Source organism: Scyliorhinus canicula, chromosome 14 (assembly GCF_902713615.1).
Source record: "Scyliorhinus canicula chromosome 14, sScyCan1.1, whole genome shotgun sequence".
NCBI classification, from domain to species: domain Eukaryota; kingdom Metazoa; phylum Chordata; class Chondrichthyes; order Carcharhiniformes; family Scyliorhinidae; genus Scyliorhinus; species Scyliorhinus canicula.
In genome coordinates, this window is record NC_052159.1 from 55,855,409 (window position 1) to 55,873,206 (window position 17,798).

At 43.3% G+C, this 17,798-nt stretch overlaps 1 protein-coding gene across 2 annotated transcripts in view; it reads left to right on the forward strand.

Moving 5' to 3' along the window:
• The window catches only part of xpo4 (exportin 4), a 134,316-nt gene that overhangs the window by 82,025 nt on the left and 34,493 nt on the right, over positions 1–17,798 (forward strand). For both annotated transcript variants that reach the window (XM_038817869.1, XM_038817870.1), the window contains exons 11-15: positions 814–959; positions 5,016–5,193; positions 6,737–6,896; positions 12,538–12,707; positions 15,653–15,827. In XM_038817869.1, coding sequence (XP_038673797.1) covers positions 814–959; positions 5,016–5,193; positions 6,737–6,896; positions 12,538–12,707; positions 15,653–15,827 — 829 coding nt within the window. The remainder of the gene's footprint in view (positions 1–813; positions 960–5,015; positions 5,194–6,736; positions 6,897–12,537; positions 12,708–15,652; positions 15,828–17,798) is intronic.

Below are 17,798 nucleotides of genomic sequence, written 5' to 3' on the forward strand. Positions count from 1 at the left end.
CTAGAAACACCCAAGATTCGGTTATACTACCGCAAAGGTGGCTTGATTGAACTGTGGGTCTGATTCTTGAGTCCCTCAGGTCCATTGTCACATAGGTGGGACTCGCTGGCAACTTTTTTCCTTCCTTCCTGGACAGTCTTCAGATGGTCATGGTCACCTCCCACTTTGAGTCTCGCTGCTGATGTGCCCCTGGTGTCTATTTTTATCCCCCCCACCCATCGCAGCACCCAAGGGTCTGGTGGTTGATCTGTTGACAGGACACCTGAGCCCATCCAGGTGTCCATCTCCAGTGGTGTGGTCTACACATACCCCCCTTACCAAATAAGGTAACAGCAGGAACTGTGGGTGCTTGGGAGTCTGGCTCAATCTAGGTTGCAGACAGTAGAATGCTGCATATCAAGAGGGTGCGATGATCTCTTGATGGGCAATTGACAGGGCGGGTCCAGTCTGCTTTGAGTTTGTATATTCAAACTTGGCCAAGTCTGAATTCCCAGCAGCTGTTCGCTGGAGCTAACTGCAGTTTAATTTAAAGTGTACGTTTCTTTAATTTAGGATATCCAATTTTAATCAGACTCAAAACTAGGCCCGATAGGTTACCACAGTGATTTGTGTAGCTTGCTGTGTGCAATTGAGATAATCAGCTCATGCTTTCTGCATCTGTGTGCAGTGTGTTGAAGCCAGCCACTGAAACAAATATCATTTCCCAATTTTTAAGGACGGTTGAGAAGTTCCTTATGTAAACATTTAGGGATTAAAAGCTAATGAATTGATTCTGTAATTTGATAAAGTTGATTTTTCTTTTGTCTAATGCAGCTTATTGGAAGATAGAGTAACAAGGCTTCATGGTCAGTTACAAAGGCAACAACAGCAGTTTCTTTCATCACCAGGGCCAGCAACATTGGATAATAAAGTTCTGGATGATTTGTATGAGGACATTCATTGGCTACTTTTAGTCACAGGTAGGTTCACTACTAAGTATATTGTGATGAGCCTTGCGCTTTGGGAAATACTTGTATTTTCTTTTAGCGAATGTCCTTTTAAACCAAAGTGAAACTAAGATAATTCTGACATTTAAGTCATTAGATTTCTTAAAAGTTAAACTCTGGCTAAGTTCATTATGATGTAGAGATGCCGGCGTTGGACTGGGGTGAGCATAGTAAGAAGTCTTACAACACCAGGTTAAGTCCAACAGGTTTGTTTCAAACACTAGCTTTCAGAGCACTGCTCCTTCCTCAGGTGAATGAAGAGATTTGTTCCAGAAACATGTATATAGACAAATTCAAAGATGCCAGACAATGCTTAGAATGCAAGCATTTGCAGGTAATTAAAAGTTTACAGATCCAGAGATAGGGGTAACCCCAGGTTAAAGAGGTGTGAATTGTCTCAAGCCAGAACAGTTGGTAGGATTTCGCAAGCCCAGGCCAGATGGTGGGGGATGAATGTAATGCGACATGAATCCCAGGTCCCGGTTGATGCCGTACTCAGATATGCGGAACTTGACTATAAGTTTCTGCTCGGCAATTCTGCATGGTCGTGCATCCTGAAGGCCACCTTGGAGAACGCTTACCTGGAGATCAGAGGCTGAATGCCCTTGACAGCTGAAGTGTTCCCCGACTGGAAGGGAACATTCCTGCCTGGTGATTGTCGCGCGATGTCTGTTCATTCGTTGAATACCCTTGACTGCTGAAGTGTTCCCCGACTGGAAGGGAACATTCCTGCCTGGTGATTGTCGCACGATGTCCGTTCATTCGTTGTCTCAGCGTCTGCATGGCCTCGCCAATGTACCACGCTTCGGGATATTCTTTCCTGCAGCGTATGCGGTAGACAACGTTGGCCGAGTTGCACGAGTATGTACCGCTTATCTGGTGGGTGGTGTTCTCAACGTGTAATGATGGTATCCGTGTCAATGATCTGGCACGTCTTGCAGAGATTGCCATGGCAGGGTTGTGTGGTGTCGTGGTCGCTGTTCTGAAGGCTGGGTAGTTTGCTGCAAACAGTGGTTTGTTTGAGGTTGCGCGGTTGTTTGAAAGCAAGTAGTGGGGGTGTGGGGATGACCTTGGCAAGATGTTCATCTTCATCGATAACGTGTTGGTGGCTGCGAAGAAGATGTCGTAGTTTCTCCGCTCCGGCAAAGTACTGGACGACGAAGGGTACTGTCGGTTGTGTTGTGTTTGTCTTCTGAGGAGGTCGGTACGGTTTTTTCCTGTGGCGCGTTGGAACTGTGTATCGATGAGTCGAGCGCCATATCCCGTTCGGAAGAGGGCATCTTTCAGCGTCTATAGATGTCTGTTATGCTCCTCCTCGTATGAGCAGGTCCTGTGTATACGGAGGGCTTGTCCATGGGGGATGGCTTCTTTAATGTGTTTAGGTGGAAGCTGGAGAAGTGGAGCATCGTGAGGTTATCCGTGGGCTTGCGGTAAAGCGAAGTGCTGAGGTGACCGTCCTTGATTGGAGACGAGTATGTCCAAGAATGCAACTGATTTTGGAGAGTAGTCCATGGTGAGTCTGATGGTGGGATGCAACTTATTGATGTCATCGTGTAATTGTTTCAGTGATTCTTCGCCGTGGGTCCAAAGGACAAAAATGTCATTGATGTATCTGGTGTATAACGTCGGTTGAAGGTCTTGTTCAAACTTGTGCATGAAGATGTTGGCGTATTGAGGTGCGAATTTGGTCCCCATGGCTGTTCCGTGCGTCTGGATGAAGAACTTGTTGTCGAAGGTGAATACGTTGTGATCCAGAATGAAGCGGATGAGTTGCAGAATTGCGTCTGGAGATTGGCAGTTGTCGGTGTTGAGTACTGAGGCTGTTGCAGCAATGGCGTCGTCTAGGGGGATGCTGGTGTAGAGTGCAGAGACGTCCATTGTGACGAGGACGCGCGACAACTAGAATTGCTGAGCAGAAACTTATAGCCAAGTTCCGCACACATGAGTACGGCCTCAACCGGGACCTGGGATTCATGTCGCATTACATTCATCCCCCACCATCTGGCCTGGGCTTGCGAAATCCTACCAACTGTCCTGGCTTGAGGCAATTCACACCTCTTTAACCTGGGGTTACCCCTATCTCTGGATCTGTAAAGATTCAATTACCTGCAAATGCTCGCATTCTAAGCATTGTCTGGCATCTTTGAATTTGTCTATATATATGTTTCTGGAACATACCTCTTCATTCACCTGAGGCAGGAGCAGTGCTCCGAAAGCTAGTTTAACCTGGTGTTGTAAGACTTCTTACTAAGTTTATTATGGGAAGGAAGCTTTAAAACAAAGGCTATTAAAGCTTGGTAGGAGAGCTAATTACAACTTGGGTTTCTGCAGTTGGGAGTACATAGAATCATAGAATTTACAGTACAGAAGGAGGGCATTAAGCCCATCGTGTCTGCACCAATCCTTGGAAAGAGCACCCTACTGAAGCCCACACATCCACCCTATCCCCGTAACCCAATAATCCCACCAATCTTTTAGGACACTAAGGGAAATTTAGCATGGCCAATCCATCTAACCTACACAACTTTGGATGGTGGGAGGAAATGGGGAGAACGTGCAGGCTCTGCACAGACAGTGACCCAAGCCGGGAATTGAACTGGGACCTTGGAGCTGTGAAGCAGCATTTCTAACCACTGTGCTGCCATGCCGACCCTGTGCCACCGTGTTGACCTTACGACGCTGTACGACACAGTTGCAGAAAAATGACCGACACAGATCTTGGTGAAGAAGTCTCTGAGAATAGGACAGGAACTATGAAGCCATGTGGGTGTAAGTCAGCTCACGTGGAAAGTTGTGGCAGTCAGTGAAGGAGACCAAAAACGAAGGAGAACAGGACAGTCAGGGTAGGAAAGAAGTGCCTTTTCGGGGCCCATGGAAATTGGGTATGGTGAAACTGCTGTCGGAAGGGACTTGGGGCCTACCTCCTGTATATGTGAAGGAACTGAATCTTCACCTCAGAAACACAAAGGGTTATGGGACTCCCGAGTAACTGAGTTCAATGATGGGTGGTGGGAGTGCTTCTTGTTTTGTACGATGCATCGCTATGTCAACTATTTAGAGTGAAATTTTCCTTTTTATTTGAAGTATTATTCGCCTGTTAATGTTTGTGTTTATTTTGGTTTGCTTGTTGAAGTAAAGTTTTTTAAAAGTGAAATCTTGTCCGTTGATTTTCTTTCCTTGGGGTCGTGGGATTTCCTTTATTTAAAAAAAAGTCTAAAGTGATTGTAATATTTTAAATATATTGAAAGATAAAGGGCGGGATTCTCCACCCCACCATGCCACATTTCTGCCCTGACCAGCCAGTGGGATTCCCTGTTACGCCGGCCTGCCAATGGGGTTTCCCATTGTGGGGAAACCCCACGCCATCGGGAAAACCCCAGGGCGCCGGCATAACGGAGAATCCCGCCCAAAGTCTTCAATGTTTATTTATATTTATCGTTATTGAAAAGAAAGCCATGTGAAGTAAACAAAGTGACTTGGCAGTTATTTAAAAGGGCTGTAACTAAATTTGCTAATCACCAAACATCAATTTTCTTCAACATTTGGTCTGTTCAAAACTCTCCTTGAAATTATCATCTCAGACTGTGTGCTAACATAAATTGATGTTATTTTCAGGAGTAGAGCTCATTTTAGTTAACTATGCAAGATTGCCCATTGGAGATCAAAAATAGCTTCATTCCTAGATGACTATTACCTATACGGATTTCAAAGAGTCAAATTATTTGAGAAAGGAATATACATAACATTTTGGATTGTAAAAAGCAATGCTATGTATAGATTTGGATTGTTGGTGTGAATATCTATGTGGGTAGGACATTAGTTCTCAGAACAAAAGTGCTGTTTGGGTAATCTTGACTGTAAATGCATATGGAGGGCAATTCTGCTTTAAGCTGTATTCTTCCTTAATTGCATGATATTTTTAGTTTGGGTTCTGTGTACATTGTCACTTGTCAAGGTGGTATGAAATTAATTAATCTTATAGAATGCTAAACTGTACTTGTAACCTGGTATCTTTGTTCATGTTGCAAGGCTACCTCTTAGCTGATGATACTCAGGGAGAGCATCCGCTTATACCTCCAGAGATAATGGAATATTCCATTAAGAATGCCACTGAAGTTGACATTAACACAACACTTCAGATTCTGGGTTCTCCAGGGGAAAAAGCTTCCTCTATCCCAGGATATAACAGAACAGATTCTGTGATTAGGTAAGAGTTATTTTTTAAGTGATATGGTTGGAAGAAAGGATGCTATGCATGTAGCTTTTACTCAATATTTTTAAAGCTATCTGCAATCAATAAAATAATTAGAAATTGCTACCTTGTTCCACCCAAAGTCATAAGCCCTTTTCAAAGTAGTAAGTTCAAAAATAAGGGGACACCCATTTAAAATTAAGATTAAACAAATTTTTTTTATGAGGGTTGAGTCTTTGGAACGCGCTACCTGAAAAGCTGGTTGAGGTAGAATTTGAATATTTTGAAGGCAAGTTGGGTAGATTCTTGAAGAGCAAGATGTGATAGCTTATCGGGAGTGGGCGGATGCAGATTTGAGGTTACTGTTAGATCAGCCATGATATAATTGAATGGTGGAGCAGGCTCGTGGAGCTAAATGACCTAATTCTCCTTGTTTGTGTGCTCATGGTAAGTAACATCGCAGCACACAAGTGTCAGGCAATAAACATTTCCCCTTGACATTCAATGGCATTACCATTACTGAATCCTCCACTGTCAACATTCTGGGGGTTACCACTGACCAGAAACGTAACTGGACCAGTCCTATAAATACTGTGGCTACAAGGGGGCGGGTAACTCACCACCTGACTCCCAAAAGCCTGTCCACCATCTACAAGACGTGTGGTAGAATACCTTCCATTTGTCTGGATGAGTGCAGCTCCAACAACACTCATAAGCTCAACACCATCCAGGATAAAGCAGCCCACTTAATTGGCACCGTGTCCACCAACTTAACACAGTCACCCCCTCCACCAATGATAGACAGCGGCAACAGTGTGTGCCACATACAAGATGTCCTGCAGCAACTCATCAAACCTCACTTGGTAGCACCTTCCAAAACCGTTCTATAGTCAGTAGGGCGTGGAGCATTGTTAGTAGGGGATGTCATTGGGGAGGGTCAGTGATTTTATTTTAAACATTGTGAATAAGAACTTCACAACTTTGTTGCAAATGGCAAACACGTAACCTTTAATAACTATTCTGTAACAGTGCTGTGCATTGATTAACTGGTGTTCTTGTTCTATAAAATGTTTAATGAAACAAAAGTTCCAACTAAATGTTTACTTAAAATATTAAATTGTATCTTTCCAACCCTGATTTTAAACCTTACAATGATTTAGTTGTTAAATATCTAATGGTGTGTGGTGTTGAGCAAATGCAAACAAGGATGGTTCTGAGGTTGAGACTCTAAATTTGACTCATCTTAGCCAGCACAATAGGACATTACCACTGCCTGCTTTAAGGGGACAGATGGTTCTCATTCTTTGATTTTTGTGTGAAGGACAAGAAAAGAGTTGCTCATTGCATTCTCGAAGTAGCACTTATGCAGGGTATGAGGATAAAACATGGCTTGTTGAACAGTACCGTTCATACTATTTAGAAGAAATGGGGCTTTTAATTGTTTTTTGGATTACAAATATAAATGTATTAAAATGTATCTTTAGGAAGTTAGATTTAAGTGAATGTGAAAGGATCTGTGAAATAACGCATCAAACTGATCTGAAAATCCTATTTCCAGGTTGTTAGCAGCTGTTCTGAGAGCATCGGAAGTTGAGTCTCGAGCCACGAGGGCAAACTTGACAGAACTCCTCAGTCCACAAATGGGAAAAGATATTATGTGGTTCCTGAAACGGTGGACAAAGACCTACCTTTTAGTGGATGAAAAACTTTATGATCAGGTGTTCAATATTGAATGTATTTGTAGATTTATAAACGGTTGTTTCTTAATCAATTATGTGGTTTTCCTTTGGACCTGGTCTTCCACGTCCATATGAGTACGTTCACTTGATTATTTTCAAATTCCTGTGCATGGCCCCCAATTGGGCCTTTTGTATGTGTTAGTTCCTCCTCATATCTGGTAGGTCATTGCATCCCTTTGATGACTTTAACGTAGACTCCAGTGCATAATAGTGTCACATATATTTTTCCCTTCTGTGCTTGGTATCAATATATATAAGCCCCAATATTGCTAATCTTTTTCAAAAATTCATATTCAGACGAACCTGTTTAATTTGCTTACTTGGTTCAAGACTGAATGTAATCATTTAGTGATTTTTCAATAGAAAAAATGCTTGTGTCTACATTCCAGGCAGGGCCAATTTTATGCAAATAGATATGGTTGCTTTCAAGAACGTTTGAAGAATTCTTCAGCTATCCCTTTCATGTGTATCCAAAAAAATCGTGCTTTTTCCTGCTGCCTCAAGGTGGGTTCAATTCCAGCCTCTGGTGACTGTGTGGAGTTTGCACTATCACCCTGTGTTTTCGTGGGGTTCCTCCGGGTGCTCCGGTTTCCTCCCACAATCCAAAGATGTGCAGGTTAGGTGGATTGGCCAGGCTAAATTGCCCCTTAGTGTCCAAAAGGTTATGTGAATTTACAGGAATAGGGTCGGGGCGTGGGCGTAGGTAGAGTACTAGTTCCAAGGGTCGGTGCAGACTCGATGGGCCTATTGGCCTCCTTTTGTAGAGATTTTATGATTTTGGATCACTATTTAGACTGAAGCACTTTTATCGTTGTTGTACAATGTCAGAGTCACACACTCCTGTGGTGCTTTGGTCAGTATGGATATCTACTCTTGGAAATATAGTAACTTATTGAAATTGTTAATGAAGTTAGCAATCAAGTTAGAAATCAGATTTCCAGATTTTTCTACATAAAGTCATCCACAGAACGTAATTTATATTGTATAGAGGCTACAGGACAGGAACAGCCTAGCTGGTTTAAACTGACGTTTATGCTTCTCGTGAGCATCCACCCACCTCCATCTAATCCCCCCCGGCCCCCCTCTCCACGTGCTTACCCAGTTTACTCTACAATGTGTCTGCGCTATTATCCTCAACAATCCTCGTGGTATTGCAAAAGCAAAATACTGTGGATGCTAGAAATCTAATATAATAGCAGAAAATACTTGGGTAAGGCTGCATCTTTGGAGACAGAAACAGAGTTGGCATTTCAGGTCTGTGAGATTTAATAAAATTTGTGGTAGTGCTTTCCACATTCTTACCACACTCTGCATAAAAAGGTTTCTTCTGAATTCCCCACTAGATTTATTAATGACTATTTTATATTTAAAGCCCCTAGTAGACCATAAGACACAAGCAAAATTAGGCCTTTGGCCCCTTGAATCTGCTCTACCATTCAATGAGATCATATCTGATGTGATGATCCTCAACTCGGTTTCCTGTTTTATCCCCATGATCCTTGATCCTTTTACTGATTAAAAATCCGTCTATCTCAGCTTTGAACATACCTAACAGCCCAGTCTCTGGAGCAATGAACCACAGAATTTCGACAGTGCAGAAGGAAACCATTTGGATCATCAAGTCTGTACTGACCCTCTGAATGAATACTCCACCTCGACCCACTCCCCCGCCCAATTACCGTAATTCCATAACCCCACCTAACTTGCACATCTATGGACACTAAAGGGCAATTTAGCATGGCCAATCCACCCTACCTGCACATCTTTAAACTGTGGGAGGAAACCGGAGCACATGGGAGAAATCCACCCAGAGACGGGGAGAAAGTTCAAACTCTACACATCCCTCTGCGGTAAAGAATTCCACAGATTTACTACCCTTTGAGGAAGAAATTTCTCCCCATCTCTATCTTAAATGGGTGACCCTTACTCTGAGATTATGTCCTCTGGTCCTACACTTTCCCACAAGGGGAAACAACTTCTCAGAATCTATTCTGTCAAGCCCCCTGAGAATTCTATATATCTCAATACGTTCACCGCTCATTCTTCTAAACTCCAGTGAGTACAGGCCCAGCCTACTCAGCCTCTCCTTAAAAGAAAATCAATCCATACCCAAGACAACTCTGGACTACCTTCAATGGCATCATATCTTTCTTTAGGTAAGGAGACCAAAACTGTTCACATCCAGGTGTGGTCTAACTAGTGCCTTGTATAGTTTAGAAAGACTTCCCTAATTTTATACTGCATTTCCTTTGAAATATTATACTACATTTCCTTTGAAACCAGGGGCTGGTGTAGCACAGTGGGCTAAGCAGCTGGCTTGTAATGCAGAACAAGGCCAGCAGTGCGGGTTCAATTCCCGTACCAGCCTCCCCGAACAGGCGCCGGAATGTGGCGACTAGGGGCTTTTCACAGTAACTGCATTGAAGCCGACATGTGACAATAAGCAATTATTATTATTAAATAACGGACAACATTCCATTTGCCGTCCCTATCTCCTGCTGAACTTGCATGTTAGTTTTTTGTGGGTTGTGCATGATGACCCCCAAATCTCTCTATGCTGCAGCTTCATGAAGTCTTTCTCCATTTAAATAATATCTAGCTTCTTTATTCTTCCAACCAAAGTGCATAGAACAAAGAAAAATACAGCACAGGAACAGGCCCTTCGGCCCTCCAAGCCTGCGCAGACCATGCTGCCTGTCTAAACTAAAATCTTCTACACTTCCGGGGTCTTTATCCCTCTATTCTCATCCTATTCATGTATTTGTCAAGATGCCCCTTAAGCGTCACTATCATCCCTGCTTCCACCACCTCCTCCGGCAGCGAGTTCCAAGCACCCACTACCCTCTGTGTAAAAAAACTTGCCTCGTACATCTCCTCTAAACCTTGCCCCTCGCACCTTAAACCTATGCCCCCTAGTAATTTGCCCCTCTATCCTGGGAAAAAGTCTCTTTTAGAAAATTTTGGAACATAACTGTTTCCTAGTGATTTTCTTCGTAAATCAAACCCTCATCCTGGTAATTCTGTGTTGCACTTCCCCTCTGTCTATGCCCCTCATAATTTTGCAGACCTTGATCAGGTCGCCCCTCAACCTCCATTGTTCCACTGAGAACAAACCGAGTTTATTCAACTTCTCCTCATAGCTAATGCTCTCCATTCCAGGCAACATCCTGGTAAATCTCTTCTGCACCCTCTCTAATGCCTCCACATCCTTCTGGTAGTGTGGCGACCAGAATTGAACACTATACTCCAAGTGTGCCTAACTAAGGTTCTATACAGCTGCAACATGACTTGCCAATTTTTATACTGAATGCCCAGGCCAATGAAGGCAAGCATGCCGTAAGCCTTCTTGACTACCTTCTCCACCTGTGTTGCCCCTTTCAGTGACCTGTGGACCTGTACACCTAGACCTCCCTGACTATCAATACTCTTGAAGGTTCTACCATTCACTATATATTCCCTACCTGTATTAGACCTTCCAAAATGCATTACCTCACATTTGTCCTGATTAAACTCCATCTGCCAAATCTCCGCCTAAGGCTCCAAACGATCTAAATCCTGCTGTATTCTCTGACAGTCCTCATCGCTATCTGCAATTCCACCAACCTTTGTGTCGTCCGCAAACTTACTAATCAGACCAGTTACATTTTACTGCAAATCATTTATATATACTACGAACAGCAAAGGTCCCAGCACTGATCCCTACGGAACATCACTAGTCCAGCCCTCCAATCAGAAAAGCACTCTTCCATTGCTACTCTCTGCCTTCTATAACTTAGCCAGTTCTGTATCCATCCTGCCAGCTCACCTCTGATCTCTTGTGACATCACCTTTTGTACCATAACTTGACATTTTTCTGCACTATATTGCATCTGCCAAGTTTTTGCCCACTCATTTAACCTGCCTATATCCTTCCCTGGGGCCTAATCAAAAATAGCCCACTTTTGTTAGATTTTTTAAAATAATAATCTTTATTGTCGCAATTAGGCTTACATTTCACACTGCAATGAAATTACTGTGAAAAGCCCCTAGTCGCCACATTTCAGCGCCTGATCGGATACACGGAGGGAGAATTCAGAATGTCCAAATTACCTAATAGCACAGGCGCGATTCTCCGCTGCCCACGCCGGGTGGGAGAATCTGGCACCCCCCGTGAAACCCCCCCCCCCCCAAATGGCGTGTCGCCCGGAGGGGACTGCCCCACGGTCGGTGCCCGCCGATCGTCGGGCCAGCGTCTCCAAGAGACGCACTCTTTCCCCTCCGCCGCCCCACAAGATCAAGCCGCCACGTCTTGCGGGGCAGCGGAGGGGACGACGGCAACCGCGCATGCGCGGGTTGGAGCCGGCCAACCTGCGCATGCGCGGCTAATGTCATTCGGCACCACCAGTGTCAAGGCCTGGCAGCCGAGATTTATGAAAGGCCTCTCCTAGCCCTGGGGTGGGGGGGGGAATAGGAGGCGAGGAGCGGCCTCTGACGCCGACGTGAAACCCGGAGTGTTTCACGACGGCGTCGGGCATTTCAGAGAATTCCGCCCCACATCTTTCAGGACCTGAGAGAGGAAACTGGAGCACCTGGAGGAAACCCATGTAGACACGGAGAACATGCAGACTGCGCACAGACAGTGACCCAAGCTGGGAATCGAACCTTGTACCCTGGAGCTGTGAAGCCATAGTGCTAACCACTATGCTACCGTGCTGCCCAAACATATCCAACAATTTAGTTCGCTTGTTTGACCAATGTTTTCAGTTTTCTCTATTACTGGATAAGTTGCACTGCATTGTGAAAATTACCGCATGTTCTCACTTTTTTATGAAAGAATAAAACAATTACCCAATTACTAAGGGAAACATAATACTGAAGGGATCTTTTACTGGCGAATTAATAGTGCCTCCTTATTGATTTAGAAGAAAATAACACAAAGCTACAGAGAATCTTGGGAAGAACAACATGGAAGAGATCAAATGTTGTGCTGCTTGTAATTGTACAAACAAGATTAAAGTGCCAGCTTAGTTTAGTCAGCAATGCCAGCCTCAAGTTAAGGACTTGAACACTTAATTTAGGCTGACATTTCATTTCATTATTTAAAGGTGTTTCCTTTTGTATAATAAACTGACCTGAGGTTCTCTACCTGTTCAGATAGAAGTCAAAAGATACAATGGTACTTTTCAGAGGAGCTGCTTCCAAGTACTCTGGCCAAAATGCATCCCTAAAACAGCCCAAATAACAATAAATTATTTGATCTTTCACTTACTGTAAGCACTTGCTGTACACAAATTTTCTGCAAAAAAAAAAGTCATTGCAAAACAAATATAGTCCATTTTGCTAAGCCCTAAATCTGAGAGCCTAAACTGAAAATATACTGTACTAACAACGAGAAATACTGTTGGAACGCTCGTGAAAAATAACTCCAGTGGGAAGTTTGAGATTACGTTTAGAAAATCAGTGCATTTGAAAAGCAGCAAAATTATCAAGGAAACTAAAGCTTTGCCTATGTTTTCCCAAGGACACCAAGATAGTGATACACTGCCCATTATTGGAAAACCTTTGCAAAGTTCCCTATTAGCCCAAATAGCTGAATGGGTGTCAATATTAACTTGTCCATGTATGCCCTCTTTCTTTACAGATAAGTTTACCATTAAGTACAGCATTTGGTGCAGACACCGAAGGTGCTCAGTGGATTGTTGGGTACCTTCTAGAAAAGGTTATCAGTAACCTTTCGGTGTGGATCGCAGAACAGGACCTTGCAAATGACACAGTTCAACTCCTTGTAACACTAGTGGAGAGGAGAGAACGGTGGGTACAAAATTTTTTGACCATGTATAAAATTTTAGAACATAACTGCTTCCTAGTGACTTTCTTCGTACATCAAACCCTCATCCTGGTATATCTGTGTTGCACTTCCTTCAAGGCTATTATATCTCCTCACTATATTGAGGAACCCAAAACTGCACAAAGTATTTCAGATGTTAGCTAACCATTTTTTTGTGTAGAATTATCATGACTACTTCACTTTAATATTCTATCCTGTTTAGTATAAACTGCCAAATTAAATATATTTTTAAAATTGTGTTTACAGAACCCTTTGCATTTTCCTCCATAAAGCTCTTGACACTGTTTTGTCTCTATTTGTGTGTTGTGTTCCAGAATAAGAGCCAAAAGATTACTTAACCATACTACCAAACTGAAATGACTTGTGTGCTGAGGGGGTAGTTTGCTGGAAGTAGATGATAGTGTTTCAGTGCTTAGCCTCAAACAGGTGGCCTGCGCGAGATTTATTAAGTGTTATTTATTAATTAATTACTTATTACACAATTTATTAAGAAAATTACATTGAATTTTTGATAATCATCTATAGATCCATTTGGAGGTTTTACCTGAAGTATTGATTGCATGAATATTTAACTTGGAGTAACACATTAAGTAGCTTATTTACTAATAATTGAAATGTTCCCAAGTGTATTGTACATAAAAGTTCAAAAGTGTGCACAGCCCTAACACATTATAAAACAATTCAATGTTCAAAAGAATTGTAACTTCAAAGCTGTATTTTGGTGGTGGCCGTGACGGGCTTCTCCATGTTGGCTGACTGGGGCCATGCTTTTAGTAGCACCGTTGCTATTGAGCGGGCTCCCGCCTTGGCGGTGCAGTGTGCATCAGATGATGGCTGCCAGCGGAGATGTCGTCCAGGCTGAAAGTCCTGGCTCTGAGGTGCAGTTTGTCAAGGCGCACAAGGAGATTCTTAGAGGTCTGCTTGCATAGTGTCGATCCTGCTACGTGGCTTGCTTCCATCCTGATGGGTTTGGGAGAAGGCGAGGTGGGCCATGGGGAACACCACTGAGCCTGGTCCCTGGCGCGAGATGGTGGAAGAGTTCCTGAGTGAGTTTAAACATTGGCTGCCATGTTTCACTTATCTTGTTGAGGAGACTGGGTGTTTTTGATTCGATGGAGCACATTGTATCCTGTCTTCGAGGCTGGTTGTCAGTGTGTACTACCTTGTATCATCCTATTGCTGACAATCAACGTGAGGTGTTGGAGGTGGATCCACCCATCCACCCAGGTGGATCGCCTGGGTGTTGTTGAGACAGCATGGCGGCAGTAATGTTGGAACCCCTGACAAATCCCCCCCCCACCCCCCTTCCTGGTCTTGTTTAGATGAGTAGAGACGGGTAGACAGTTGCGGGTAGACAGTTGGGGTTAGTAGAGTTAGTCCTCAATGTGATTTGCGGGTAGGGCTGGAGTGTTATCGTTTCTCTCCTTATTCGGTGTTGTGTGTTTGTTTTACAGTGGTGTTGGTCTTTCTCCTGGCTGGTTAGTCATGTTATCTGGTGCCGGAGGAAAGGAGGGTTGGCCCTTCCTGACATCGTGACCTTTTCAGGGGTGTCTTCTCTCTTCTCTCCGCTCTCCCGCTGTTTAAGGGGTGTCTTCTGTCCCCCGCCTGAGAATAATTATCCTTGCTCAAGTCTTGGACTTTGTGGATATCTTCTTGGGAGAGTGTTGTTTGCTTGTCGGTTGAGTGGTCTATTCCCCTTCGGTTTATGGTGCCTCCATGAGCCCTGTGATGAGTCAGGATCTGGGCTGGGTCCTGAACTCTTACATGGAGGGTCAGTTCTGGTAGCACTGGGCTTTTCTCTCTTACTCTATGGGAGACCCTGGATCTGAGAATCATCATAGAATTTACAGTGCCGAAGGAGGTCATTCGGCCCATTGAGTCTACACCGGCCCTTTAAAGAGCATCCTACTTAACACACGTCCACCCTGTACCCATAAACCCTGTAACCCCAACTAACCTTTGGACACTACAGGGCAATTTAGCATGGCCAATCCACCTAACCCGCACATCTTTGGACTGTGGGGAAAAAACCCACGCAGACACAGGGAGAACGTGCAGACTCCGAGCAGACAATGACCCAAGCTGGCATTTAAACCCGGGTCCCTGGTGCTGTGAAGCAACAGTGCTAACCGCTGTGCTACCGTGCCGCTTGAGAACAATTTGGACTTGTTGCTGCCGGTCCCCTCTTTGTTATTTTTGGCTATTTGATTGATATTGGTTCTGTTCTGGGCCTGGATGAGGGTTTGATTGCATTTTGGATTACCTATGTAACCTCCCCTCAGACTTGGGGTTCTCATGAACTTTCTTTGAGTTTTTTTGTAGTGCTGGGTATAATGTATCCATGCTTGGCTTTTACATGGATGCAGTTGGGTCTTATTTCCAAAAGAGATATAGCTATGTCGAATTGCTGATGCCTGAGGTGCTGCTGGAGCTGAGGGGTTTGTATGTTGGCGTATGCCCAATCTCCCTGCAAGTAGTGCACCGTGGGAGGGGTGTGCACTGTCTTGTCATGTTTTTATCCTGTTCTCCCCTTGATTTCTGGTGGGGTCGTGGGAATATTTGGTTTCGCCCAACCATTGTACTGACCCCAATTGTGATGTTGTTCTCCTGTTTCATTTTGTACCCATGTAGAGCTGGGTTTTCCCCACTCTCCTGTATCATATTATTATGTAACTTTGTTGTGTCTGTTTCTAAAATGTAAAATTCTAATAAATATACTTTTTTAAAAAATGTATTTTTGAAAGATCAAGCCATTTCACTTATCATGCAATGAAATATAGAAGTTTTTTTAAAAGCAAGTACTTATTTTGTTCATGATTTTAATTCGAGAGTTCATTGTCAGGTTATAACTATATTTCGCTTTGTACATACTTTGAAGTAGTGTTAATTGATTACTGTTCTCTTTTAGGGCGAATTTAGTAATAAAATGTGAAAGTTGGTGGAATTTGGCAAAACAGTATGCAAGTCGAAGTCCACCACTGAACTACCTACCTAGTAGTGTACAACGAACATTGATGAAAGCCCTGGTTTTGGCAGGGTTTGCTCATGTGGATACAGAAACAAAGCAGCAGTATTGGACAGAGGTGAGAATTTGAATATGGATTAAATTAATATTTTGGCGAATGTTTTCTGAGGGGTTTCCAGAACTCTTGAGGTAAGTAAATGTATTGAAATAAATGTCTCTCAAAGAGAATATTGACCAAGAAGGTCCTAGGCTTAGTCCACTGTTATCCACTAAATTCGCTGATCACAGCTATATAATCCAGTGGCCCTGCTGGAATGTCCGTACAGGGTAGAATTGAACTCTGCTGCAATATCCTCCATGGTCCAATTTCCTGCCAACCTGGATTCCTTAAATTTCATGGGTTGGGGATATTGTAAATCCACAGCTATATTTGTGGGGCTAGAATTATCTTACTAGTTCAGTGTTCACCGGAGTTTCATTAGAAGCATGCATCCTCTCAGTAGCAGCCACGTGCAAATTATGGTACTGCAGACATGATGACATTTTCCCTGAATTTAGTTACTTCCACATGTGCTTTACCTTTTAAAAGGCATAACTGATCAAAGTGGGTAAACCTGGTTAAAGTTCGTGTTCACTTGATTTTTTTTGTTGAAAGGTTTTTTGGCCATATCTTTGAGATCACTGTGGGTATTGTATTTTTTGGACTCATACTCAAGAAATCTTCCACTACGTTCATTGTCATCCTTGGAAAGGAGTTTATTTCAAAACCATTGGTGAGCTAGGATTTGAGGGCTGCACAATGAGAATCCACATTCTTGTGAAAGAGAAGTGATAGGATACTGAGGGGAAAGCCAAATTAATCAAACAGCACCAATGAAGAACAAAACTTTATCAACACAACTCATTTTTTCATTTTTCGTTTCATTTTTCATCCAGAAGAATGTATGGACCAGACAGAATTACTGAAACCTTTCTCAGGAGGTTGCACTTCACTCATGAATCACTGTAAGGGACTCTGATTATCGCTAAAGCTATATCTGAAACCAAGGCCTATGGCATGGCTGCACTAGCAGCTGCTAGATGCCTGTGAGACAGATCTATTTTGGCATACCTCCCACAGATGAATAGGATACCATTATTAAGAGCTCATCAAAGATTTCTGCCCTTTCACCAAGTTCTTTGTGTCGAAGTAAAATCTTAATCTTGAGCCTCAGTATTGGCATAATTGTAACTTATTTTCAGTTGTTAATTAGGGGCGATTTGGTCCTCGTGCGTTACATATTCCAGCTACTCCCAAAAATGTTATTTGATTCTGTCATTTCATGCCACTTGTGACCATGTGGGCACAAATAACAACATTTGTATGGGGGACAATATTCTAGTTACCAGAGATAATTAGGAGACAAGACTTCGCTGATTCTATAAAATCTTTGAATCCCTGAGAGAGAGTTAACTGAAAACTCTTTAGTTCCTGTTGGGAGAATGCGCTATGTTTTGCAATCCAGTTGTTGTTGTAATTACATTGGTCCCCTAAGGCCAGAGATCGTTTATTCAGTATCTCCTCATTGAGATAACTGACTTCATGGGGGAACTTTGCATAAGCTCATGCACCTGCCACTTTCTCCAAGCTTATGTGACTGATGCTTTGCTGGCACCCTAGTCTTCATGGCTGCCCCTCTGAGATCATCATCCATATGCTTGACTGCCAGGGATTAAGAAAGCGAATGCTATGTTGTCATTTATCTCAAGAGGGTTGGAATATAAAAGCAGCGATGTGCTACTGAGCCTTTATAAGGCTCTGGTTAGGCCCCATTTGGAGTACTGTGTCCAGTTTTGGGCCCCACATCTCAGGAAGGACATACTGGCACTGGAGCGTGTCCAGCGGAGATTCACACGGATGATCCCTGGAATGGCGGGTCTAGCATATGAGGAACGGCTGGCGTTCCTGGGATTGTATTCATTGGAGTTCAGAAGGTTAAGGGGAGATCTAATAGAAACTTACAAGATAATACATGGCTTAGAAAGGATGGACGCAAAGAAACTGTTTCCGTTAGGCGAGGAGTCGAGGACCCGTGGGCACAGCCTTAGA